This window comes from Oncorhynchus tshawytscha, linkage group LG01, assembly GCF_018296145.1.
Source record: "Oncorhynchus tshawytscha isolate Ot180627B linkage group LG01, Otsh_v2.0, whole genome shotgun sequence".
Taxonomy (NCBI): Eukaryota; Metazoa; Chordata; class Actinopteri; order Salmoniformes; family Salmonidae; genus Oncorhynchus; species Oncorhynchus tshawytscha.
The window spans coordinates 4,497,097-4,510,533 of NC_056429.1; the positions used below are offsets into that span (position 1 = coordinate 4,497,097).

Consider the following 13,437-nt stretch of genomic DNA (forward strand, 5'->3'; position numbering starts at 1 on the left):
CTGTACTGTTGGAGCCAGGAACACAAGCATTGTTAGATATTACTGCCCTGTTGGAGCTAGAAACACAAGCATTGTTAGATATTACTGCCCTGTTGGAGCTAGAAACACAAGCATTGTTAGATATTACTGCCCTGTTGGAGCTAGAAACACAAGCATTGTTAGATATTACTGCCCTGTTGGAGCTAGAAACACAAGCATTGTTAGATATTACTGTACTGTTGGAGCCAGGAACACAAGCATTGTTAGATATTACTGCCCTGTTGGAGCTAGAAACACAAGCATTGTTAGATATTACTGCCCTGTTGGAGCTAGAAACACAAGCATTGTTAGATATTACTGCACTGTTGGAGCTAGAAACACAAGCATTGTTAGATATTACTGCACTGTTGGAGCTAGAAACACAAGCATTGTTAGATATTACTGCCCTGTTGGAGCCAGGAACACAAGCATTGTTAGATATTACTGCCCTGTTGGAGCTAGAAACACAAGCATTGTTAGATATTACTGCACTGTTGGAGCTAGAAACACAAGCATTGTTAGATATTACTGCCCTGTTGGAGCTAGAAACACAAGCATTGTTAGATATTACTGCCCTGTTGGAGCTAGAAACACAAGCATTGTTAGATATTACTGCCCTGTTGGAGCTAGAAACACAAGCATTGTTAGATATTACTGCCCTGTTGGAGCTAGAAACACAAGCATTGTTAGATATTACTGCCCTGTTGGAGCTAGAAACACAAGCATTGTTAGATATTACTGCCCTGTTGGAGCTAGAAACACAAGCATTGTTAGATATTACTGCCCTGTTGGAGCCAGGAACACAAGCATTGTTAGATATTACTGCCCTGTTGGAGCTAGAAACACAAGCATTGTTAGATATTACTGCCCTGTTGGAGCTAGAAACACAAGCATTGTTAGATATTACTGCCCTGTTGGAGCCAGGAACACAAGCATTGTTAGATATTACTGCCCTGTTGGAGCCAGGAACACAAGCATTGTTAGATATTACTGCCCTGTTGGAGCTAGAAACACAAGCATTGTTAGATATTACTGCCCTGTTGGAGCTAGAAACACAAGCATTGTTAGATATTACTGCCCTGTTGGAGCTAGAAACACAAGCATTGTTAGATATTACTGCCCTGTTGGAGCTAGAAACACAAGCATTGTTAGATATTACTGCCCTGTTGGAGCTAGGAACACAAGCATTGTTAGATATTACTGCCCTGTTGGAGCTAGAAACACAAGCATTGTTAGATATTACTGCACTGTTGGAGCTAGAAACACAAGCATTGTTAGATATTACTGCCCTGTTGGAGCTAGGAACACAAGCATTGTTAGATATTACTGTACTGTTGGAGCTAGGAACACAAGCATTGTTAGATATTACTGCCCTGTTGGAGCTAGAAACACAAGCATTGTTAGATATTACTGCCCTGTTGGAGCTAGAAACACAAGCATTGTTAGATATTACTGCCCTGTTGGAGCCAGGAACACAAGCATTGTTAGGTATTACTGCCCTGTTGGAGCTAGAAACACAAGCATTGTTAGATATTACTGCCCTGTTGGAGCTAGAAACACAAGCATTGTTAGATATTACTGCCCTGTTGGAGCTAGAAACACAAGCATTGTTAGATATTACTGCCCTGTTGGAGCTAGAAACACAAGCATTGTTAGATATTACTGCCCTGTTGGAGCTAGAAACACAAGCATTGTTAGATATTACTGCCCTGTTGGAGCCAGGAACACAAGCATTGTTAGATATTACTGCCCTGTTGGAGCTAGAAACACAAGCATTGTTAGATATTACTGCCCTGTTGGAGCTAGAAACACAAGCATTGTTAGATATTACTGCCCTGTTGGAGCTAGAAACACAAGCATTGTTAGATATTACTGCCCTGTTGGAGCCAGGAACACAATGCATTTTGCTGCGATAACATCTGCAAATCTCTGAATCAATAAACTTGGATTTGATTCTGTCAATGTTTAAGTGAGAAGACCTTGTGTAACCGATGTTGATTGTTTTAGACGTCTATATATATATCTTGTATAGAATGTATCTTGTGGGAAACGTCCTTGGCTCGGTTTAGTAAACAAACATGATGTCATTTCTCTCTCCTCTCAGCCTCTCTTCTTCTCCGGCTGATGTCTTAGATCATGAGTATCCTGGGACCTCCGATAAGGCAGGCCAAGTGAGTGACACACACATCCATTTTCCATCTTTTAATAGATGCCCTTTCCCAGACTTCTAGTTAAACACAGTGAGATATACTAGGTTAGTGATTTTATGTCAGACTGGGTGTGGGTCAGGGACTCCTGGAGGACAGAGAAACCTCTGTTTCTGTCTCTGTTGCATGTTTGCTTTCCCTGGGTTCCTGGCTCCAGCTTTCCTCTCTCTCTCTCTCTCTCTCTCCATGTGCCCCACGCCCCCCTCTCTCTCTCTCACTCTCTCTCTCTCTCTCGCTATCTCTCTCTCACTATCTCTCTCTCCATGTGCCCCACGCCCACCCCCTCTCTCTCTCTTACTCTACCTGTGACCCACGCCTCCTCTCACTCCCTCTCTACCCGTGACCCACGCCTCCTCTCTCTCTCCTTTCCCCGAGGCCCATGCCTCCACTCTCTCTCTCTTTTTCTCTCTCTCTCTCTCTTTCTCTCAATGCCCCACGCCTTCTCTCTCTCTCTCTCTTTCTCTCTCTCTCTCTCTCTTTCTCTCTCTCTCTCTCTCTCCATGTGCCCCACGCCCCCCCCTCTCTCTCTCTCTCTCTCTCTCTCTCTCTCTCTCTCTCTCTCTCTGTCTCTTGCTCTCCTTCTCTCTCCCTGTTCTCCATGCTCTTCTCTCTCTCTCTGGGCCATATGCTCAGAATCTCAGGACTAATCTCTTCCAGTCCTGTCTGGAAACTCTTACTCACTGTAGCCCAGTGTGAGTGTGTAGTGCGACTGATTAGTGATAGATAGTGTTTGTAGTACATTGGTGACATTTTGGATGAGTTGGAGAAAAACAATCGGAGAAGCGATGAAGGGCAGACTACGTAACCCTGGTAACCCCTCCTCCTCCTCTTCCTCCTGCTCTTCCTCTCTCTGCAGTGGGGTGGCCAGATCTGACAGCAAGATTAGCGCCAAGGCTCTATATGGTAAGTGTGTGTGTGTGTGTGTGTGTGTGTGTGTGTGTGTGTGGCACGGACACAGGGGAATGGGTTTACTACTGACTTTATGTTAATATGTGACCGACCGGAACAAATTTGTCGTATATAGCAACATTTGAAATTGTTTTTATTTTATTTTTTACATTGGATTAAAGTAGAGACTCAGAGCTATATAATGGTATATCATACACTGCATTTGAGCAACAATGGGAAAGTAATTCTGCTTTGAAAGTTGCTAAACTTTTTTTAAGCCAATATTTTTGACACACCTACTGGAGAGCTCTACTTTGTCTACACCGATTCAGCATCGTTCACACCCTCTTAAGCTTTAACCCCGCCCATTTCTTTAAGGGTTCACACCCTCTTAAGCCTTAGCCCCGCCCATCTCTTTAAGGGCTCACATCCTCTTAAGCCTTAGCCCCGCCCATCTCTTTAAGGGTTCACACCCTCTTAAGCTTTAGCCCCGCCCATCTCTTTAAGGGTTCACACCCTCTTAAGCCTTAGCCCCGCCCATCTCTTTAAGGGTTCACACCCTCTTATTAAGCCTTAGTCCCGCCCATCTCTTTAAGGGTTCACACCCTCTTAAGCTTTAGCCCCGCCCATCTCTTTAAGGGTTCACACCCTCTTAAGCTTTAGCCCCGCCCATCTCTTTAAGGGTTCACACCCTCTTAAGCCTTAGCCCCGCCCATCTCTTTAAGGGCTCACACCCTCTTAAGCCTTAGCCCCGCCCATCTCTTTAAGGGTTCACACCCTCTTAAGCCTTAGCCCCGCCCATCTCTTTAAGGGCTCACACCCTCTTAAGCCTTAGCCCCGCCCATCTCTTTAAGGGTTCACACCCTCTTATTAAGCCTTAGTCCCGCCCATCTCTTTAAGGGTCGATCTGAATGTACTAACAACAGCAGTCAAGCTAGCTACTTCCAGACATCTAAGTGAGAGAGAAAAGCTCACTGAACATTACTTTCCTTACCAGAGCTGGTTAGGCTGTTTTCATGTTATCCAGAGAGTTGGTGACTGTAACTGTGCTGCCAGATTGTCCGTTCCAAATTCAGAGCGTTTCGTTTTCAGACCGGATGCTCTGGCTGATGAGTTTACCGAGGTTTACTGACAACGGCCATATTCCACAGGTGTTAAGCGAATTCATCAGTTATTCTGCACACTCAGATGAGAGTGCTCTGAAATCGGAGTAGATGACCAGACTGAATTTATGAAAGCACCCGAAGTGTGTCTGGTTTTTTTTCTGTGTTTTTGTGACACGGACACATTGTAACGTGTTTACTACTGTGTGTGTGTGTGTGTGTGTGTGTGTGTGTGTGTGTGTGTGTGTGAGAGAGAGAGAGAGAGAGAGAATGTGAACTGGAATGTTATATAATGTAAGTGTTTTCATATACTCGCCCCTCAACGTTATCTACCTGTAGCCTCTTAGTAGTATTCTGTTATCAGTCATTATACACACATCACATACCTGGTCATACGGGACCATCATTAAAATACCTGGTAAGGGATTGGTTTGAATTGTATCCCAGATATCCCCTTTAGGGATTGGTTTGAATTGTATCCCAGATATCCCCTTTAGGGATTGGTTTGAAATACATCCCAGATATCCCCTTTAGGGATTGGTTTGAAAAACATCCCAGATATCCCCTTTAGGGATTGGTTTGAAATACATCCCAGATATCCCCTTTAGGGATTGGTTTAAAATACTTCCCAGATATCCCCTTTAGGGATTGGTTTAAAATACTTCCCAGATATCCCCTTTAGGGATTGGTTTAAAATACATCCCAGATATCCCATTTAGGGATTGGTTTAAAATACATCCCAGATATCCCCTTTAGGGATTGGTTTAAAATACATCCCAGATATCCCCTTTAGGGATTGGTTTAAAATACTTCCCAGATATCCCCTTTAGGGATTGGTTTAAAATACATCCCAGATATCCCCTTTAGGGATTGGTTTAAAATACATCCCAGATATCCCCTTTAGGGATTGGTTTAAAATACATCCCAGATATCCCCTTTAGGGATTGGTTTAAAATACATCCCAGATATCCCCTTTAGGGATTGGTTTAAAATACATCCCAGATATCCCCTTTAGGGATTGGTTTAAAATACTTCCCAGATATCCCCTTTAGGGATTGGTTTAAAATACTTCCCAGATATCCCCTTTAGGGATTGGTTTAAAATACATCCCAGATATCCCATTTAGGGATTGGTTTAAAATACATCCCAGATATCCCCTTTAGGGATTGGTTTAAAATACATCCCAGATATCCCCTTTAGGGATTGGTTTAAAATACTTCCCAGATATCCCCTTTAGGGATTGGTTTAAAATACATCCCAGATATCCCCTTTAGGGATTGGTTTAAAATACATCCCAGATATCCCCTTTAGGGATTGGTTTAAAATACATCCCAGATATCCCCTTTAGGGATTGGTTTAAAATACATCCCAGATATCCCCTTTAGGGATTGGTTTAAAATACATCCCAGATATCCCCTTTAGGGATTGGTTTAAAATACATCCCAGATATCCCCTTTAAGGATTGTGGAGTATTTATTGTCCTGTTTTAATTCCTTTTAAACTTGAACTTTAAAGATCTATCCAGTATAGTAATTGATTCAAAATATAGCAATGGTCCATTTGACAGACAGGAAGCCCTGCTTGTCAGGGGGAGTGAGCAGAGTAGAGCAGACCTGGGTTCAAATACTATTCAAAATCTTTTAAAATGCTTTTATTGTTTAATGTAGCCTGGAGTGTCAGGTGTATTCCCAGATCAGTGGTGTAAAGTACTTCAGTAAAGATACTTGAAAGTACTACTTAAGTATTTTTGGGGGGGAGGGGGGATTTATTTGTACTTTACTTTTTCACCATTGGTACCAGGCAAGTTTAATAAGCACCGATAGAGTACTTGAAATGATTTTAAATAATATTTAAACCCAAGTCTGGTGAGCAGAGTGGTGTTATGGTATGACCCAGTCCCTGCTCATGCTGCTCTCTGTTAGTGCTTAGATCAGCATTGGTCCTGGGATCCCAGGATGCATTCTGATTGACATGGTAGATCAGCGTTGGTCCTGGGATCCCAGGATGCATTCTGATTGACATGGTAGATCAGCGTTGGTCCTGGGATCCCAGGATGCATTCTGATTGACATGGTAGATCAGCGTTGGTCCTGGGGATCTGTGGGTGGTGTGTCTGTGGGTGTGGGTGTGGCGTGGTGTCTCTGTCTGTCTGTCCGTCTGTCTGTCTGTCTGTCTCTGTCTGTCTGTCTGTCTGTCCATGCTTGTATCATAGTGTATATGTTTTATATGACTGTTTCCTTGTTGATACCTAACAGAGACAGGCAGGGTCCTCGTTGATACCTAACAGAGACAGGCAGGATCTACACCGCCATGCATTCTCCATAGACAAACATTGCCAGTAGAATGGCCTTATTGAAGAGCTCAGTGACTTTCAACATGGCACCGTCATAGGATGCCACATTTCCAACAAGTCAGTTCGTCAGATTTCTGCCATGCTAGAGCTGCCCTGGTCAACTGTAAGGGCTGTTATTGTGAAGTAGAAACATGTAGGAGCAACAACGGCTCAGCCGCGAAGTGGTAGGCCACACATTCTCACAGAACGGGACCAATGATGAAGTGATTAATCCCGCTTCACCATCTGGCAATCTGACGGATGAATCTGGGTTATGAGGATGCGAGGAGAACTCTACCTGACCGATATTGGTACACCTGTATTTGGGGAGTTTCTTCCATTCTTCTCTGCAGATCCTCTCAAGCTCTGTGAGGTTGGATGGGGAGCATCGCTGCACAGCTATTTTCAGGTCTCTCCAGAGATGTTAGATCGGGTTCAAGTCCAAGCTCTGGCTGGGCCACTCGAGGACATTCAGAGACTTGTCCCGAAGCCACTCCTGCGTTGTATTGGCTGTGTGCTTAGGGTTGTTGTCCTGTTGGAAGGTGAACCTTCACTCCAGTCTGAGGTCCTAAGCGCTGTGGAGCAAATTTTCATCAAGGATCTCTCTGTACTTTGCTCTGTTCATCTTTCCCTTGATCCTGACTAGTCTCCCAGTCCCTGCCGCTGAAAAACATCCCCACAGCATGATGCTGCCACCACCATGCTTCACCGTAGGGATGGTTCCAGGTTTCCTCCAGACGTGACGCTTGACATTCAGGACAAAGTGTTCGATCTTGGTTTCATCAGACCAGAGAATCTTCTTTCTCATGGTCTGAGTCCTTTAGGTGCCTTTTGACAAACTCCAAGCAGGCTGTCATGTGTGTTTTACTGAGGAGTGGCTTCTGTCTGGTCACTTTACCATAAAGGCCTGATTCGTGGAGTGCTGCAGAGATGGTTGTCCTTCTGGAAGGTTCGCTCATCTCCACAGAGGAACTCTGGAACTCTGTCAGAGTGATCATCAGGTTTTTGGTCATCTGACCAAGGCTCTTCTCCCCTGATTGTTCAGTTTGGCCGAGCGGCCAGCTCTAGGAAGAGTCTTGGTGGTTCCAATCATTTTTTTGGTACCCTTTACCAGATCTGTGCCTCGACACAATCCTGTCTCGGTGCTCTACAGACAATTCCTTCGACCCCATGGCTTGGTTTTTACTCTGACATGCACTGTCAACTGTGGGTCAACGTATGCTGCCTAATATAGTGTGTTGCCAGCAATTCAATAAGAATTTTTCACCAAAATAAGTATTTTTCATTAAAAAAAAATAGATGTAGCCTACTCATAGTCCAACTGTCTGTCTGTATGTATGTGTGTATGTACATGTCCAAACATACTTTTTAGTGACCGATCAACCGCCTGGTTGAGCAAATTTGTACAAAATTCTTGCTTTTTTTTGTGCCTTTTTGCATTTTTACTATTTATTTTCATATTCCTACTCTTCAAGGTCTCTACTATTTATTTTCATATTCCTACTCTTCAAGGTCTCTACTATTTATTTTCATATTCCTACTCTTCAAGGTCTCTACTATTTATTTTCATATTCCTACTCTTCAAGGTCTCTACTATTTATTTTCATATTCCTACTCTTCAAGGTCTCTACTATTTATTTTCATATTCCTACTCTTCAAGGTCTCTACTATTTATTTTCATATTCCTACTCTTCAATGTCTCTACTATTTATTTTCATATTCCTACTCTTCAAGGTCTCTACTATTTATTTTCATATTCCTACTCTTCAAGGTCTCTACTATTTATTTTCATATTTCTACTCTTCAAGGTCTCTACTATTTATTTTCATATTTCTACTCTTCAAGGTCTCTACTAAACAGGACTGGTGCTATATTAACCATCACCAACAGAACTCATGCCTTTTATCCCATATCTTATGTGTCTGGATTGTTTTGAGTGTTTTAATGTCCATCTGAGTGGACAAAGTTACACGGCCACAACACTGAACTGCAGCAGCCCCAAAACAATACCAATTATGTAAATTCATGCAGGAGGGGGAGTTGACCAATCAGGTTCAAGTGAAGATGATAAAAAAAAAATTAAAAAATAATTCTAAATCCATTGTCAAAACGTGCTCCACCACCTGGTTGAGGATAGGGTTTTAAAATGTGTGGGCTACTATGTACTGCACGCATTTGTGTGGAGGCTTGTGTTTGTATGCATGTGTATGTGTATGTGTTTGCATGTATCAGTGTGTGTGTGTGTGTGTGTGTGTGTGTGTGTGTGTGTGCCTAAATATACACATACTGTTACCTTAGCAGGCAGGGTTCATGGTCTGGTCCGGTCTGGTCCGGTCCGGTCTGGTCTGGGTGTGCCTGTTATTAGACTGTGGTTGGAACAGGGTGTGGAGTCACATTCATGTCTGGCAGCCATGTTGGATAAAAGAGCCATTGATGAGGAAAGAGAGGGACAGGGTGTGTGTATGTTTTGTGTATGTTTTGTGTATGTCTTTTTTCTACCTTGTGTGCACGCGTGTGATACGCCCTTGTGTGTGTGTGTGTGTGTGTGTGTGTGTGTGTGTGTGTGTGTGTCTGTGTGTGTGTGTGTGTGTGTCTGTGTGTGTGTGTCTGTGTGTGTGTCTGTGTGTGTGTCTGTGTGTGTGTCTGTGTGTCTGTGTGTGTCTGTGTGTGTCTGTGTGTGTCTGTGTGTGTCTGTGTGTCTGTGTGTCTGTGTGTCTGTGTGTCTGTGTGTGTGTGTGTGTGTGTGTGTCTGTGTGTCTGTGTGTGTGTGTGTGTGTGTGTGTGTGTGTGTGTGTGTGTGTGTGTGTGTGTCCTTGTCCGTCTGTCTCGACCCCACCCATTCCCTTCCCAACCTGCCTTTAGTTTTGAGCTCACTGGTCCCCCTCCTGCATCACCTTCCAACCAGAACTGGGTTCAAATACTATTTGAAATCTTTTTAAAAACGTTGATCTTATGCTTTAGCCTGCCTGGAGTATCAGGTGGGCGGGGTTTGCACTTTTGTAACTATTTCATTAGTTCCATTGCACCAATCAAGCCCCGCTCACATATTTTTTATTATTTCAAATAGTGATTGAACCCATGGTCTGCTTCCAACCTTTTCAGCCTGTCTGCCATTGAACAGCCCAGCAGCCCCGGTCCCCAGAAGAACAATCTGAACACCATTCAGTGTTTCCTTGTTGGTATACCGGTATAAGTTCCAATATTCATGTTTTTTTTTTCAACTGTGGACAGAATCACTTAAAAATAATTTGTGATGTTGATGTTGATGCCCTAAAAAAAAGATTTAAAAATACAAAACGTGACAGAATTTGTTCAATTTCAAGACACCTTGTGCCACCGTTTGTCACGGTCTTCTGTTGCTACGGAATTCAGTGATGGTGTTCTAAGGGAGCTGTTGATGAAGAGCAGAGGAAGACCTTTCAGTGATGGTGTTCTAAGGGAGCTGTTGATGAAGAGCAGAGGAAGACCTTTCAGTGATGGTGTTCTACGAGAACTATTGATGAAGAACAGAGGAAGACCTTTCAGTGATGGTGTTCTACGAGAACTATTGATGAAGAACAGAGGAAGACCTTTCAGTGATGGTGTTCTACGGAGCTGTTGATGAAGAGCAGAGGAAGACCTTTCAGTGATGGTGTTCTACGGAGCTGTTGATGAAGAGCAGAGGAAGACCTTTCAGTGATGGTGTTCTAAGGGAGCTGTTGATGAAGAGCAGAGGAAGACCTTTCAGTGATGGTGTTCTAAGGGAGCTGTTGATGAAGAGCAGAGGAAGACCTTTCAGTGATGGTGTTCTACATCACTGTTGATGAAGAGCAGAGGAAGACCTTTCAGTGATGGTGTTCTAAGGGAGCTGTTGATGAAGAGCAGAGGAAGACCTTTCAGTGATGGTGTTCTACGAGAACTATTGATGAAGAACAGAGGAAGACCTTTCAGTGATGGTGTTCTACGGAGCTGTTGATGAAGAGCAGAGGAAGACCTTTCAGTGATGGTGTTCTACGGAGCTGTTGATGAAGAGCAGAGGAAGACCTTTCAGTGATGGTGTTCTACGGAGCTGTTGATGAAGAACAGAGGAAGACCATTCAGTGGAACCCTGTGGTGGTATAGAGCGAGGCTATTTTCTAACGGTTCCTTGGCTCGTAGTGAGATCGCGTAGCAGATGGTAACTGTTAGAGACACCTTCTCTCTGTAGGGTGGCCAGCAGGGTGGCCAGCAGGGTGACCAGCAGGGTGGCCAACAGGATGGCCAGGGACAATACTGTATGCATGTGTGATATTCAGAGAGACTTGGTTTGTAAAATCTGTAAGGTAGAGACAAAGTTGTTTAATGGACCTATCAGGAAGAGACAAAGCTGTTTTAATGAACCTATCAGGAAGCAACAAAGCTGCATATTGAATGTATAGGATATGCCTCTTCATAGAGTAGGCTTGTTGAATCTACAGGATAGTGTGTTATTGATAATCGCTGTTAGTCCAATACATAGGATGTTTTGTCTTCGCCGTAGGGTAGACATGAAGAGGAAGTCCTCCCTTGCCATCATCCATCTCCTGTCATTGTCACTTTCCTCTCACATGCAAAAAAAACCCCTTCTCTCCCAATCATTGTTGTGATGTAGAGCGGTAGACAAGCTCTATGCAAAACCATCCATCAGGGAGGGAGGAAGAAGTGAGGGGTAGAGGGGTGTATAAGGGGTAGAGAGAGAGAGAGCACAGCTACACTCGGACCTACCTGCCTGGGGATTCGGACAACACACAGACGACAACACACAGACGACCTGAAGTATCTCCACTTTGAAGTTTTTTAACAGAGTACAGCATGTCATCACCAGGTAACATGGTTAACTGTAATGTAGACTATAGCTACCTGGGCTGCGGTGTGTCTGTAGGCAGAAATCTGCTGCTAACTTTCTCTTCCTGCTCTTGTCTTACAATCTCCTCTCTCTTTCTTTCTCTCCTCTCTCCCTCTTTCTCTCCTCTTTCTCTCCTCTCCTCTTCTCTCCTCTCTCTCTTTCTCTCCTCTCGCCTCTTTCCTCTCTCCTGTCTCCTCTCTTTCTCTTCTCTCTACTCTCTCTCTCTTCTTTCTTCTCTCTCTCCTCTCCTGTCTCCTCTCGCCTCTTTCCTCTCTCCTGTCTCCTCTCTCTTTCTCTCTCTCCTCTACTCTCTTCTCTCTCTTCTCTCTCTTCTCTCCTCTCCTCTCGCCTCTCACCTCTCTCTCTTTCTCTCTCTTTCTCTCTCTTCTCTCTTCTCTCTTCTATCTTCTCTCTCCTCTCTCTTTCTCTCTTTTTCCCTCTCTCTCTTTCTCTCTCTCTCTCTCTCTCTCCCTCTCTCTCTCTCTCTCTCTCTCTCTCTCTCTCTCTCTCTATCCTGTCTCTTCTCTCTGAATGTTTTCATATTTGTAGCTGTCTGTTGTTTCAGTTCAGTTCACATTCCTTTCTATAGGATAACCCCCCCCCCCTGTTGTTTACTAGGATCAGCTACCACCCCCTGTTGTTTACTAGGATCAGCCCCCTCCCCCTGTTGTTTACTAGGATCAGCCCCCCCCCCTGTTGTTTACTAGGATCAGCCCCCTCCCCCTGTTGTTTACTAGGATCAGCCCCCCTCCTCCTGTTGTTTCCTAGGATCAGCCCCCTCCTCCTGTTGTTTCCTAGGATCAGCCCCTCCCCCTGTCGTTTACTAGGATCAGCCCCCTCCCCTGTCGTTTACTAGGATCAGCACCCACCCCCTGTTGTTTACTAGGATCAGCACCCACCCCTGTTGTTTACTAGGATCAGCCCCCTCCCCCGTTGTTTACTAGGATCAGCCCCCCTCCCCCTGTTGTTTACTAGGATCACCCCCTCCCCTGTTGTTTACTAGGATCAGCCCCCTCCCCTGTTGTTTACTAGGATCAGCCCCCCTCCCCCTGTTGTTTACTAGGATCAGCACCCACCCCCTGTTGTTTACTAGGATCAGCCCCCTCCCCTGTTGTTTACTAGGATCAGCCCCCTCCCCTGTTGTTTACTAGGATCAGCCCCCTCCCCTGTTGTTTACTAGGATCAGCCCCCTCCCCTGTTGTTTACTAGGATCACCCCCTCCCCTGTTGTTTACTATGATCAGCCCCCTCCCCCTGTTGTTTACTATGATCAGCCCCCTCCCCCTGTTGTTTACTATGATCAGCCCCCCTGTTGTCTACTAGGATCAGCCCCCTCCCCTGTTGTTTACTAGGAGAAGCCTGTTTCTATGTGATCTAAAAGACAAACTCTGTCAGCATTGAAGGGAAATCAGTTTCAGAGATGGACACTTTGATGGGACTGTGTTCCTGGTGGAGGGGTGATGATAGGACTGTGTTCCTGGTGGAGGGGTGATGATAGGACTGTGTTCCTGGCGGAGGGGGTGATGATAGGACTGTGTTCCTGGCAGAGGGGGTGATGATAGGACTGTGTTCCTGGTGGATGGGGTGATGATAGGACTGTGTTCCTGGTGGAGGGGGTGATGATAGGACTGTGTTCCTGGTGGAGGGGGTGATGATAGGACTGTGTTCCTGGCAGAGGGGGTGATGATAGGACTGTGTTCCTGGTGGATGGGGTGATGATAGGACTGTGTTCCTGGCGGAGGGGGTGATGATAGGACTGTGTTCCTGGTGGAGGGGGTGATGATAGGACTGTGTTCCTGGTGGAGGGGTGATGATAGGACTGTGTTCCTGGTGGAGGGGGTGATGATAGGACTGTGTTCCTGGCAGAGGGGGTGATGATAGGACTGTGTTCCTGGCGGAGGGGGTGATGATAAGACTGTGTTCCTGGCGGAGGGGTGATGATAGGACTGTGTTCCTGGCGGAGGCGGTGATGATAGGACTGTGTTCCTGGCGGAGGGGGTGATGATAGGACTGTGCTCCTGGTGGAGGGGGTGATGATAGGACTGTGT

General features: G+C 45.0%; 1 protein-coding gene across 1 annotated transcript in view; it reads left to right on the top strand.

The window, feature by feature from the left end:
* LOC112237569 (epidermal growth factor receptor kinase substrate 8-like protein 2) overlaps window positions 1–13,437 on the top strand; it is a 117,144-nt gene that overhangs the window by 44,951 nt on the left and 58,756 nt on the right. Inside the window, 2 exon segments of the mRNA XM_042320461.1 lie at window positions 2,123–2,189; window positions 3,082–3,128. Of these exon segments, the coding sequence (XP_042176395.1) occupies window positions 2,155–2,189; window positions 3,082–3,128 (82 nt within the window). The 5' untranslated portion in view covers window positions 2,123–2,154.